Here is a 12,907-nt window from a genome sequence, read left to right as displayed (position 1 = left end):
TTGAGCTCATTCTTGATGGCAGAGAGAACTGCGAAGTAAATGTGCATTATTTTCTCAAAGCAGCCTGGACAGCCCTTCCTGCTGCTCTGCTAGATGATGCTCATTCTAAATAATGTCACAGAAACACTCCCCCACTTATTTAAAGATACATGAATTAAAATGTTCCTCATTATGAATATTTAGAAACTCTTGGAGATCCATCAATGGGAGAAAAGTAGCATAAATATGGCATCGCTATACATTGGCATTAGATAATGAAGTTGATCAGTACAAACTAACATGGGATAGAGCTAAGGAATAAGGCAATTTTGATGACAGAATCCATTAATTGTTTTAAAATTTATATTCCAATATAAATGGGCCTAGTTGTAAATATCCTTAAACTTTGAAATCATTTTGCTTATTCTACGAGCCACATATAATATCAATCACTTTCCAAATTTATTGGTATCTTTGGTATCAGAATAGAATTTTTTTTGTACAGTTTTCATTGCAAATATGCTCTTCACAAGAACATTCTGTCTTCAAATGTACAGAAGAAAAAATCCCAGGCTGATGACTATGCAGTTTCATTTCTGTAACAAACTTCCTGTCGCCTTGAACAATCACAAATATTGTTTATTAAAAACGTAAAACCATTCTACAACGAAGTTTTGTGAGTAAGGACAATGCCTGAAACGCTTCAAGTTGTCCAGGATATTTACCACTTGAAGTAAAAAAGTCGTGACCTAAAACTATATTTTAGTGACTGGTGCTGGATAATAATAAAAATAATAGGTGTTGGGAGCCCAATCTTTCACATTCCTCTTTCCTGCTTCTCTGAGGTCACTCATCTTCCAGAGCTGGGATTCGAAGGCTTGTACTCCTCACCTCTATGCGTACTTGCTCTCAAGGCCCTGAGCGCTACCATCTCTGTGCTGCCTGGACCCCATGAAAGAACGAGCTCGTCACAGCTTTACCAGCCACGAGGAAGCCTCTGGCTGACGTGTGGAGCAGAGCAATATTCGACACATTAGCTGCCTTCACACGTGTTCATGAACGAGCTCACACACTCCCATGTAGACTCTTAAACAGAAAGACATCTTGGTATTTATAAAAACGGAAAGATTACCTACAGCAGAGATCATGAAACCATCGTGAGGGTAAGTACTGTTCTCTACTTTCATGGACGGCATCAAGATAGTTTAACAAATAACCTAAACATTGCAAATTAACTTAAAAAAACACATAATAATTATAAAAGAATTCAGTAATATAGATAGAATAAAATATGTGTCAAAATTTTCTAACTGCCTAGCCAGTGTGGCTAAATGGTTGAGTGTTGACCCATGCACCAGGAGGTCATCGGTTCGATTCCTAGTCAGGGTACATGCCAGGGTAGTAGGCTCCATCCCCAGTAGGGGTTATGCAAGAAGCAGCCAATCGATATTTCTCTCTCATTGATAATTCTATCTGTCATTCCTCTCCCTTCCTCTCCCTCTAAAATCAATAAAAACATGTTAAAAAATCTTAATTACTAAAAGTAGAAACAATACGCTCATTGAAATGAACTAATTAATTTTTTTATAATTGCTTTCTTACCAAAGTTTAATAAAAGTATAATTATAAAACCTCAAAATAAAGCTAGTTGTTCAATGTGAACGATTTCCCTCATATCCTTGTGTGCAGGGGACAGTCGGCAATAATGTCTGGAGACACTTTTTGGCATCACAGCTGGGGGTGCTGGGTGCTACTGGCATCTAGTGCATAGAGTTCAGGGATGCTGCTAAACATCTTACACTAGGTAGGACAGTTCCCCACCACAAAGAACAACCTGGCCCCAAATGTCAGCATTGCCAAGTTTGAGAAACCCTCCCATCCACCGACAAAAATAACAGCCGTACCAGTAGTAGCTAAACCTGAAAATTTAAGAAAAAGGCTACTATTACAAAATTTAGTATACATTTGAACAAAAAGATGAAAAAGACTATTCTCTTCCAAAATTTAGGGATAAAACCAACTGAATTTTAATGAGGGCCTTCATGATAAAGTTGCATAAATGTCACATAATTGCTTGCCATCATTAGCATCTTGTTATGAACTAATTTATAGGACCGAAGGCCCTCTTTCCTAAAAATTTTACACTCAGTACTTTGACTCTGCTCTTCACACTCAAAATAACTTTTACAGACTATACCAGCAGGGAAACTAAAGTATGCATATCAGAGTTTAAAGTAGGAATTGATAAATATTGGCATTTCCTGTAATAACTCCAAAGAACGGCCTAGGTATATGGACCAATGCTCCTTTCTTCCCAAAGTCCCTCTTTGGGTAGTCAGTGAGGGAAAGTACGCTCTAACAGACTCTGTGTGGTTAAGTTTAACCCAGGGCACAGTTTTATGATGAGCGATAAACACACCAAACTGGAGGTCCTATCAGAAGCCCTTATACTACTAGCTATGATACCAGTGGGCATTACCATTTTTAAACGTGTAAAAAAATCAATGAGCTTATTGTCATCACAGAAACTCATTCTGCATCACACATATCACCCAGGAGATTGATATTTCATGCTTACAAAACTTAACATAAAATTAAATTGCGAATATTTTCTCATAATCTACTAAAATTATGGCCTAAGGCGATACACTACTAATATGAAGCATTTGTTCAGCTCCAGTGGACATATTTCCTATATGATTTATGCGAAAGAGGGCTTCATTTGCTTCTTCAGAGATTCAGTAATGAGGTTTCTTTGGTTATTCTAAGCCTGGTTGAGTCTAGAAAGTATAGAAACTTCTCTAAATTAAACCAGCAAACATAACACTGAATTATTAATAAAGAATAGTCAAATTAATAAACTGGGTTCTCTTTTTCCTCCTTGTGTAGATGACTATTTCATTTTAAACATCAGCCACTCTTTCATTATCCAAACACATAAAAAGCATCTGAATGTTCCATACAGAAAATACAGCTTCATTCTTTAGGCACAAAACCAGAGTAACAAATTCTAAGCAAAATAGTAGATGGTGACTCCTCTCCCCACTGAAAACTAGAAAGATAAAAAATAATTCCAATCATTTCCAAAAGAAAGGAGAGTTGTGGGACCAATCTTTGTCTTAATCCATTAGGATGTGAATAACACTGAGCACAGGAGGTATAGGAAAAGATAAAATTGATTCCAGCATTATCAACTCAATGCATCATGAAACTTATATGGAGCACTTTCTAGCTAGTGACATGCTTGCTTATTACCACATTTCAGAATACACAGAGAAAAAATAATGTCTTCATCTGAAACTGTAAAAAATCTATGCAGTTAGCTTTATGCTGAAATCTATCTGACAACTTAAAAAATTACCAGATTTTATACCAAAGTGTAACGGGCAATTCTTACCTTAAGCATTCAGCATCATTTTGAGGCTTTTCACTGATTTTTATTTTTTCTGCCTCTAGGTATTTGGTAGTACAAATGGCTTCATTCTTTTTCTCTTCAAAAACTAAACAATTAAGAAAATTCTTAGTCTTTTAAAAATTAAACATAAAGTTTATCTTTACTCATTCTTAAGAACAACCCTAATTTTTCCTGCTTCATATAAAATGTATGTGCAAATGATTTTTATTTTTCTACTTTAATATAGCAATTAAAGGCACAAAAATGCTATTAACAAAACCTGAGACATTAAAAATATCTGCTGAACATCTTACATTACGAAGACAGTTCCCCACCACAAAGAGCATCCTGGCCCCAAATGTCAACTTCCAAGTCTGAGAAACCACTGGTGGCTCAGTTGGTTGGACCATCGTCCTGTACACAAAAAAGGCTGTGGGTTCTACTCCCAGTCAGGGTGCATGCCTAGGTTGCAGGTTGGATCCCTGGTGATGTGTGTGGGAGGCAATTGATTAATATTTCTCTCTCACATCAATGCTTCTCTCTCTTTTTCTATCTTTCAAAAACTATTGCAAAAATCAGATCTAACACTGATTAATTCAGTGTTTTGCCTATTTCTTTATACCAATAATAGCACTATATCCCAATAGGTTGATACATTTTGAAAGAATAATATGACCCTATCTTTTGTATATGAATATACTCATTGGCAAAATAAACGAACACATAGAGTATGACCTTTAAGATTTCTCTGCAGAGTAAATAGTTCCTGCATTAATTCACTCTTTTGTTTTTGAAGTTCTTTTAACTGGCCACTGTCATGTTCCATTGACTGCATTTCTAGAAACAAGTAAACAAAAAACATTATTTTAATTACTTGGGCTTTGAAAAAATGTCAGCACTTCGTAACTTTTTCTGCTACAGTAAAAATTTAAGCAGCATATCGTCAATTTTAAGCCTGGACTAGCTTCCTTGGCCACCTACGAATTATTTTTAACAAACTGACCAGGTTTCTTTTAAGCTTCAACTGGATACAAATGAACGTTAGTTGACAGTTAGACTACTAACAGAGAATTCAAAACAAAGTAATATCACTAAGTAAAACAAACTTACCAATGAGACAAAAAGAACACTCTATCTTTCATAGCTAAAGCATATTTAGAGTGATAGTATATAGTATTCATCAAATGGCTACAAGGTTCCACAATATTGCTAATACTGTTTCTTCTACGTGGTATGCCTTCCTCCCTTTATTCCCACAGCAAGCACATTTATATTTAAATTTTTATCACAAAAGGGTGTTGCATCTTGTCAAATGCTTTTTCTGTGTCTTTGATTACTATTATATCTTTCACTTATCTCTTGATTATATCCATGTCTGTGAGTATATACTTATAATATTTATAAGAGCAATGTTAAAGACTTTCTTTGCTTACTGCATCCTACCTGTCATTTATATGTATGTTGCAATTGACCTAATTTCCTCCTTGCTATGAGTTACAATTTGCTACTGCTCCAAATGTCTAGTGATTTTTTTATTGGAAACAAGACACTGTGTTTACTATTTTGTTAAATGTTTGAATTTTGCTATCTTCCCCTAAACCATGTTGATATTTGTTATTTGGCAGGAGGTTAAATAACTTATGGATCAGGTTCAAACCTAGTTTTTAAGATTTTTTTAACAGTGAGTCTAGAATAGCCTTAAACCTAGACTAATTTAATCCTATGATGAAGGGAGGACTCTTATGTTTAGTGAGATCTTACTATTCTGACAGCTTGGAACATGAATGGCTGTTTTTCCTTATAGGAATGCACACTGCGGTATCACCAATGCCTATAATAGTGCCTGATACACAAAAAGGTACCAAAAAATAAATCATTACTGAATGAATATACTAGGCACATTTTAGAAATACACTGGTGAGTAAAACAGACATAATTCCTGTCCTTGTGAAAGTTTACACCTTTGTAGGGGAGATAGTTATGAACCAACTAAGTATGTAAGTATTACAATGCTCTGAAGAAAAAAAAAGAGACCATGAGAGAATAGAATCAGAGAAACTGACCTAATATGGGATGGAGGGGGTCTGTGTCAGAGATGATTTCCACTGGCCGTAACATTTGAGCTGAGATCAGAATGACTGAATTAAGTAGATAAAGAATAAGAAGAGTATTCCAATAAAGCATATTTAAAGGTCCTGAGACAGGAGGGAGCACAGCACAACCTAGGACAGTGATGGCGAAACTTTTGAGCTTGGCGTGTCAGCATTTTGAAAAACCCTAACTTAACTCTGGTGCTGTGTCACATATAGACATTTTTTGATATTTGTAACCATAGTAAAACGAAGATTTATATTTTTGATATTTATTTTATATATTTAAATGCCATTTAACAAAGAAAAATCAACCAAAAAAATGAGTTTGCATGTCGCCTCTGACACGGGTGTCATAGATTCGCCATCGCTGACCTAGGACATAACAGAGGTCAGTGTGTCTTCAGCACAGAAAGCAAAGGCACCGGGTGAGGCTGGAGGAGAGGAAGGAGGTTGTGCAGGGATGGCAAAGCAAGTTGAGATGCTTGGTTTGCTATGTTTATCGTGATATTTTTAAACAGAATATAAATAAAGTAAGAGGTTCATTATAATAGGCCAGTAGTAATATCATAATTTCTTTAAAAATATCTGGGTGTGAATGTTCTGGCACTTTCAAGGAGTGAGAACAGAGTCTAACTCTGGGATTAAAAAAGAAGTCAAGGAGGGTGTCTGGCAGTGGAAAACACTGAGAAGCGGAAAATAATAAAACACCTATGGAGTTTGAAGATGAAGATTATTCAAAACCCAGAAAACTGGATGACTAACCACAGTTACAGGCTAAAAGCTCCATGGAAAAGGTCAGAGGGGGAAGCCAAGGGAAGAAGGAAGAGGCAGGAGAAAAATCAAGTGTCAGGAAATAACAGCTGTGGTGGTACGGATTAGAGGAGGGGATGGAAGAGCAAGCCCCGACAGGAAGGAAGACAAATGGAAACTAAAACTGCTCTGGGAAGAAAATGGCTCTCATATCTGCTTAAAATTTGAACACTACAAAGGAGAGAAAAAAGCATCAGAGACATTTCACCAATGAGTTGTTTCAAACCTTGAAGGCACTGATCATTTTTGTATTTACATTTTTCCAGCAGGAGAAAAAAGGAAGCATTTTACATTCTTTCAGTTGACTCAACATAACACTCACACAAAGATTAATCTCCTTTATAAGTATTGGTACAAAAATCTTAAAAAAATACTATCAAACAGAATTCAGAAGTACATTCGATGGCTAAGAGGCCACAACTAAGTCAGGTTAATAACAGGATATTTATTAATAAAATTCACTATATTAATAGATTAAAGTGGGAAAAGCTTATATGATCGCACCTAAAAGAGTAGGGTGGAGGAGGAGGGAGAGAAGGAGGATGGGAGAGAGCCTTGTTAAGGTCATTACTAAAACCCCCTATCTTGCCGAAACCAGTTTGGCTCAGTGGATAGAGCGTCGGCCTGCGGACTGAAAGGTCCCAGGTTCAATTCCGGTGAAGGGCATGTACCTGGGTTGCGGGCACATCACCAGTGGGGAGTGTGCAGGAGGCAGCTGGTTGATGTTTCTCTCTCATCGATGTTTCTGACTCTCTATCTCTCTCTTTTCCTCTCTGTAAGAACTCAGTAAAATATATATAAAAAATAAATAAAAAATAAAATAAAACCCCCTATCTTTAAAGAGAGGAAACTGAGACAAAGAAAAGTCAAAACACCTTGCCCAAGATCAAGATCAATTAAGTGGTGAAATTACAGCTTAAATTCAATCAGCATAACTTTAACATTTCTAATCTTCAAGATGGTGGTTCTGATATGACATATGCCTAGTAAATATTCCTATAATAATAAAAATTGTCATATGTAAAGCACAATAAAATATTCATAACAATAGCTCTAAGTCAGTGATGGCGAACCTATGACATGCGTGTCAGATGTGACACGCGAACTCATTTTTTTGGTTGATTTTTCTTTGTTAAATGGCATTCAAATATATAAAATAAATATCAAAAATATAAATCTTTGTTTTACTATGGCTGCAAATATCAAAAAATTTCTATATATGACACGGCACCAGAATTAAGTTGGGGTTTTTCAAAATGCTGACACGCCGAGCTCAAAAGGTTCGCCATCACTGCTCTAAGTCAATAAAAATGTTAAATGTGTTTACTGTTCTTCATTGACTAAATGAATCCAACAGTACATTTTAAAACAACTTCCATGAAAAACTCATTTTCCATTTAATATCATTTGTATTTTCATTCTCTACTTCCTCAACCGCCACTCTATGATACTGTTCATGACATCTGATTGTCTAATTTCGCATTTTGATTCACACTCATTTGCAAACAACTTTTTTTTTGCTTTAATTTCCAAAATATTACTGTCTACTGGTTCTCCTCTTTGACTACTCTAATTCTTTTTCTATTCCTTTCCTTGAATTCTCTGCTTTCCTAGTTTCTAGCTTTGGTCTTTGCTCTCCTCTAGGCTCCCTCTGCATGTTTGCTCTGCATGATGTCACCAACTCCTCTGGATTCAGTCCCAAACCTAATACTCTAGCTCTGCTCTCTCTTATCAGCCTCACAACCAAATTTCCACCTGCCTTCTGGGCGTCTCCACCTGTTTATGCCATAGACATCTCCACCAAAAATATCTGAAGCCAAGCTCAATTTCATTAATGCCAGATAAATGAGGTAATATTATATAGTCATACCCTTTTTCAAAATGTTTGCCTGGTTTTCTAAGTCAGATATTTCAATCTTGACATTTTCTTTCATCAAACGCTCTCTTTTCTTTGTTATTTCATATTCATTATTGAAGTCCGTAATTTCCTTAATAAACTTTTCCTCCTCCTCTATCACTTTTTTCTTAGTAGCCTCCTAAGAAGCAGAAACAAAAGATCAAATACAAGAAGTAATTGCAAAAATATTTTTATTTTGTGATTTAAAATGCAATCATTTGAAGTTATTAACAACAAAATATAACATTATACTTCTCAGTATTGTCACAAAAATGCTTTACTTCTCTGGTGATATTCATAAAAAGCTAAAGCTATTAGTAATAACAGCCAACTATTTTCACATGAAAGATTTATTCGTAATGTTTTGGGAAAATTATTGATGTAGAAACTCTACCACTCATCATTATATATGTGTTTGTTTCTATATTAAAGTTATAATCATATATTTCATTTTGTCACTGCACTATAAATTTGGTAGTAAAATAATTAAATGACCAAACTTGAATATAAAAATCTATATGCAAAGAAATTACTGCCTTATAAAACACAGAGACACAAACGAGGAAATCAAAGGAAACCTTTAAAATGTACACAATGAAAGCAAAATTATATATTCATTTCAAATTCAGTTCTAAATAATAGTTTACATTTTTATGAATTATCAACATGCAGTAGACATAAGAATTTCCAAAAACTTTGGACAGTGCTAGAACCTAAACTTTTGGTACAGTTAGAAGCCAAACATTACTACATTTTTCTATTTTTTTCCCCTAGGAAATGCCAACTGATTATGAGCTACATTTGGAAACTGGCCATGCCATTCATAAACCACCGGTCGTTGATTCTGTTGACTTTAGATATATATTTTCAATATTTTATAATGTATTTTCTTTGAAATGTCAATTAATTACAAGTTATGTTCCTTAAATGCCCCTGTCATTTAAAACTACTGTGTCTGTTGGCTCTGACTTATGATAAAAAGATAAACAAAATCCATCTTTTCACCCACATCCATAAATATGCCTAAAGTGCAAACCTCTCTGCTTTTCAAAAGCCTTAAAACCAATGTTTAGAAGTCTGAGCAATTCAAATCAGTTTCACTGTTTCTTTCATGCTATTACAATTACAAATAATTTGCATACTGTATCCTTGCCAATAAATACTCTTTCAAACTACCAACTGTTTTTAAATAGCACTTAATACTTTCTGTATCTGACAGGACTATCTGCCAACGTGCCTGTGGGTAATTTTCTAAAAGTACACCTAAGTGTATTCAAATAGACACAGTTAGTGAAATAGATTTCTCTAAGTGGCTGGAGACTTACAAACGTTTGGAGAAGCATACTCCTTTGGTTTATAATTTCACTGCACTGTCTTTCTAAGGCATTTTCATGAGTTTTCAAAAGCTGTAAGAGGGAGGATTTTTCACAAAACTGCTGAGCCTTAAAGTAAAATTTAAAAAAAATCAGAAATCCAAATGAACCAATTATACATTTTAGGGTACCTTAGTTAATAGAACAGCTCTGTATAGTATAAAACATGTTCTGTCCTATCTTCACATACAAATTATAATTCACATTAAACACCTTACTTAATATGCACTGTCTTATAATATTTTATAAGTGCTTTATAGTTATGGTATTTATAATCTCTTCCCCCAATAAAACTATAGGCTTCTCAAGTGCAGATAATCTGTTTTCTTTTTCCTTTCCAATATCTAGCACATTTCTTCACTTAGGCACTAAAGGTTTTTGACTACACACATGGAGATCTGCTTCAAGACAGCCTTAAAAAGAGAACAAGTTTCTGTTCTCATCACTCATAAGAAAGATATGGATGAATAAATCATAGATATGATATGACTAATAAAATAATGAAATAAAAGCTACAAACCATAAGCAAAAACTGAATCCCATGGTGATAGTTATACATTAAATAAAACATAAATCTGCTAAAATCCTCAAGTGGGTTTTGAGAACTTATTTTTTACTTTAGTACCTCAATTGATTCCAACTAGCAAGAGATATAGTAAACATTAATATTAGACATGTAACTTATTTTATTTGGGCCATAAAAAATAGCGTCTCTTGAGACCATGTATGTTGAAATAAAAGTCAGAAGGCTGTGATATATAAAAGCTAAAAACGATGCTGGGCTGGAAATGCCCTTTCCACTATGTTCAGTACTGGCCCTCCCTCATAAGAAAGTATCACTCCTAGTTTGAGGCTATTCCTATCTCCACAGGAAAAAAAAATTTAATTTAAATTACAGAAAGCAAGATTTATGTTAGCTGTAAGTCAGGCTGTGAGAGACAGGCTGTGAAATCTCTGCCCTAGAAGATATTGAATAGTAAAGAGCTTAGAAAGAGTCCAGTCCAGAGGCAATGGGCCTAAAAGGCATTGAAATGATGTGTCTCAAAAGTCCTACAAATATTGGCATTTTAAAAAGTAACACAAATTAAACAGAAGATACGATCTCACACATATATTACCATAGCACATCTGCCCACACCTTCAGTACCTGGTGCTGTTCTCATCAACTCTGTCTTAAGAAAGACATCAATAGAGCAGTGGTTCCCAATGTGGGCCACAGGCCCACAGGGGGACAATTTTATTTTTAAGGGGCAATTTGATTTTTTTTAGAATATATTTTATTGAATTTTTTTACAGAGAGGATGGGAGAGGGATAGAGAGTCAGAAACATCGATGGGAGAGAAACATTTATCATCTGCCTCCCACACACCCCCTACTGGGGATGTGCCCACAACCAAGATACATGCCCTTGACTGGAATCAAACCTGGGACCCTTTGGTCCACAGGTGGACGCTTTATCCACTGAGCCAAACCGGTTAGGGCGCAATTTGATTTTTGATTTTTAAGAGGCAATTTGACTATTCAAGAATGAGTTATAACAGTGAATTTTTTGCACTTCTTATGGTCCTAGGGGCCTCATATACAGTATATAAATATATATTGTGACGTATTTATGCATTTTAGTTCTCTATTATGTTTTGAAACTTTATTTGCTATTTTTTCATATCATTCATATTATTATTATTTTTAACAATTTTTTAGTGATTTCTTCCTCAGTACTTTGACTATCCTTCCGTTCTTTTATTTTTCTCTTTCATGGAGGTCATGTTCTTTGGAAGCTTGTTTAGACCAAGTTCATGGCCTTTGAAGCTTCTTCTATGTGAACAGGAGTTCACTTTTTGAATAATAAGAATTTTATGTCACAGGTAGAGTGGGCATCAGGATTTTAGAGATGCTTAGGTGGGGCATGGCCAAAAAGAGGTTGGGAACCACTGCAATAGAAGAAGATTAGAGAGGTGAATTTTACAAGACCAAAGGAAATCAGAGAGTACTTTTAAAATTGGGGGAAGTGAGGATGGGGCAGTTAGTATTTCACTGTCTGATAATACAGATTAGAAAACATCAGTTCAGATCTATAAAATCATATAGAAATTGGTAACAATGGCAAACAAGAGTCCGATCATGAATTCCACTACATTTATTGAGAATAAAAAATACTTCAAAGCTATGTAGTATATATCTTACCTAATAATAGGCAAACATGGTAATTGACCATACCTTTGCTATGCCTCCCATTGGCTAATCAGCGAGATATGCAAATTAACTGCCAACCAAGATGGCGGCCGGCAGCCACGGAGCTGGAACGAGCAGGAGGTTTGCTTGCTCCAGTGATGGAAGAAGCCAAGGTTCCCCGCCTGCCACGGCCAGCTCTAAGCTACACTCAAAGCAACAAAGTTTCAATTATAGAAGGTAAATAAATCCCAGAAAAGAAAAAAAGGAGTCTGGGAGCTTCTGTCACTGGGGAGGCTTGGCCAGCCTGAAAACAGCCATCAGCCCCTCACCCAGGCTGGCCAGGCACCCCAGTGGCACCCTAGTGGGGGACCCCCACCCTGAAGGGCAAACCAGCCAGCCCCCACCCATGAACCAGGCCTCTATCCTATATAATAAAAGGGTAATATGCAAACTGACCCTAACAGCAGAAAGACTGGGAATGACTGGTCACTATGACACACACTGACCACCAGGGGGCAGATGCTCAATGCAGGAGCTCCCCCCTGGTGGTCAGTTCACTCCCACAGGGGGAGCTCTGCTCAGCCACAAGCCAGGCTGCCAGCTGCCAGCACAGCAGTGGTGGTGGGAGCCTCTCCTGCCTCCTCAGCAGCGCTAAGGATGTCAGACTGCAGCTTAGGCCTGCTCTCCACTGGCAAATGGACATCCCCCGAGGGCTCCAAGGCTGCCAGAGGGATGTCTGATTGCCACCTTAGGCCCAATCCCCCAGGGAGCGGGCCTAAACCAGCAGGTGGTCATCTCCCGAGGGGTCCCAGACTGCGAGAGGGCACAGGCCGGGCTGAGGGACACCCCCCGCCATGACCAAATTTTTGTGCACCGGGCCTCTAGTTATTATATAAATGCATATAAAATGAGTTCCAGAGAAGTCAAGTACCTTAACAAAGGTTACATAATTAGGGGCAAGCCCAGGACTAAAATAGGGCCTTCTGACTTCCTTTCTTGTAAATCATGTTAACATGGAAATATTAGAACTATTTCAAAGTAATAAATACTTCTGGTACCAGAAAGAGACTTCAGTCCCTGATAACAGTGCAAATTGAAAGAATATAAGTTTAAGCAAAACATTAAAGAGTAGGTGCATCCCAGTTTATTGAGAAGGTTGCTGGCATATGTATCGAAATCTCCAAGTTGC

General features: G+C 36.5%; 1 protein-coding gene across 1 annotated transcript in view; it reads right to left on the bottom strand.

Moving 5' to 3' along the window:
• The window catches only part of CCDC172 (coiled-coil domain containing 172), a 28,370-nt gene that overhangs the window by 7,736 nt on the left and 7,727 nt on the right, over nucleotides 1-12,907 (bottom strand). Inside the window, exons 3-6 of the mRNA XM_006778739.1 lie at nucleotides 9,499-9,615; nucleotides 8,147-8,312; nucleotides 4,109-4,210; nucleotides 3,377-3,479 (exon numbers count right to left, since the gene is read on the bottom strand). Of these exons, the coding sequence (XP_006778802.1) occupies nucleotides 3,377-3,479; nucleotides 4,109-4,210; nucleotides 8,147-8,312; nucleotides 9,499-9,615 (488 nt within the window). The remainder of the gene's footprint in view (nucleotides 1-3,376; nucleotides 3,480-4,108; nucleotides 4,211-8,146; nucleotides 8,313-9,498; nucleotides 9,616-12,907) is intronic.

The sequence above is a fragment of the Myotis davidii genome, unplaced genomic scaffold, assembly GCF_000327345.1.
Source record: "Myotis davidii unplaced genomic scaffold, ASM32734v1 scaffold107, whole genome shotgun sequence".
Lineage (NCBI taxonomy): Eukaryota > Metazoa > Chordata > Mammalia > Chiroptera > Vespertilionidae > Myotis > Myotis davidii.
This window is presented reverse-complemented; position numbering and strand designations above follow the sequence as displayed.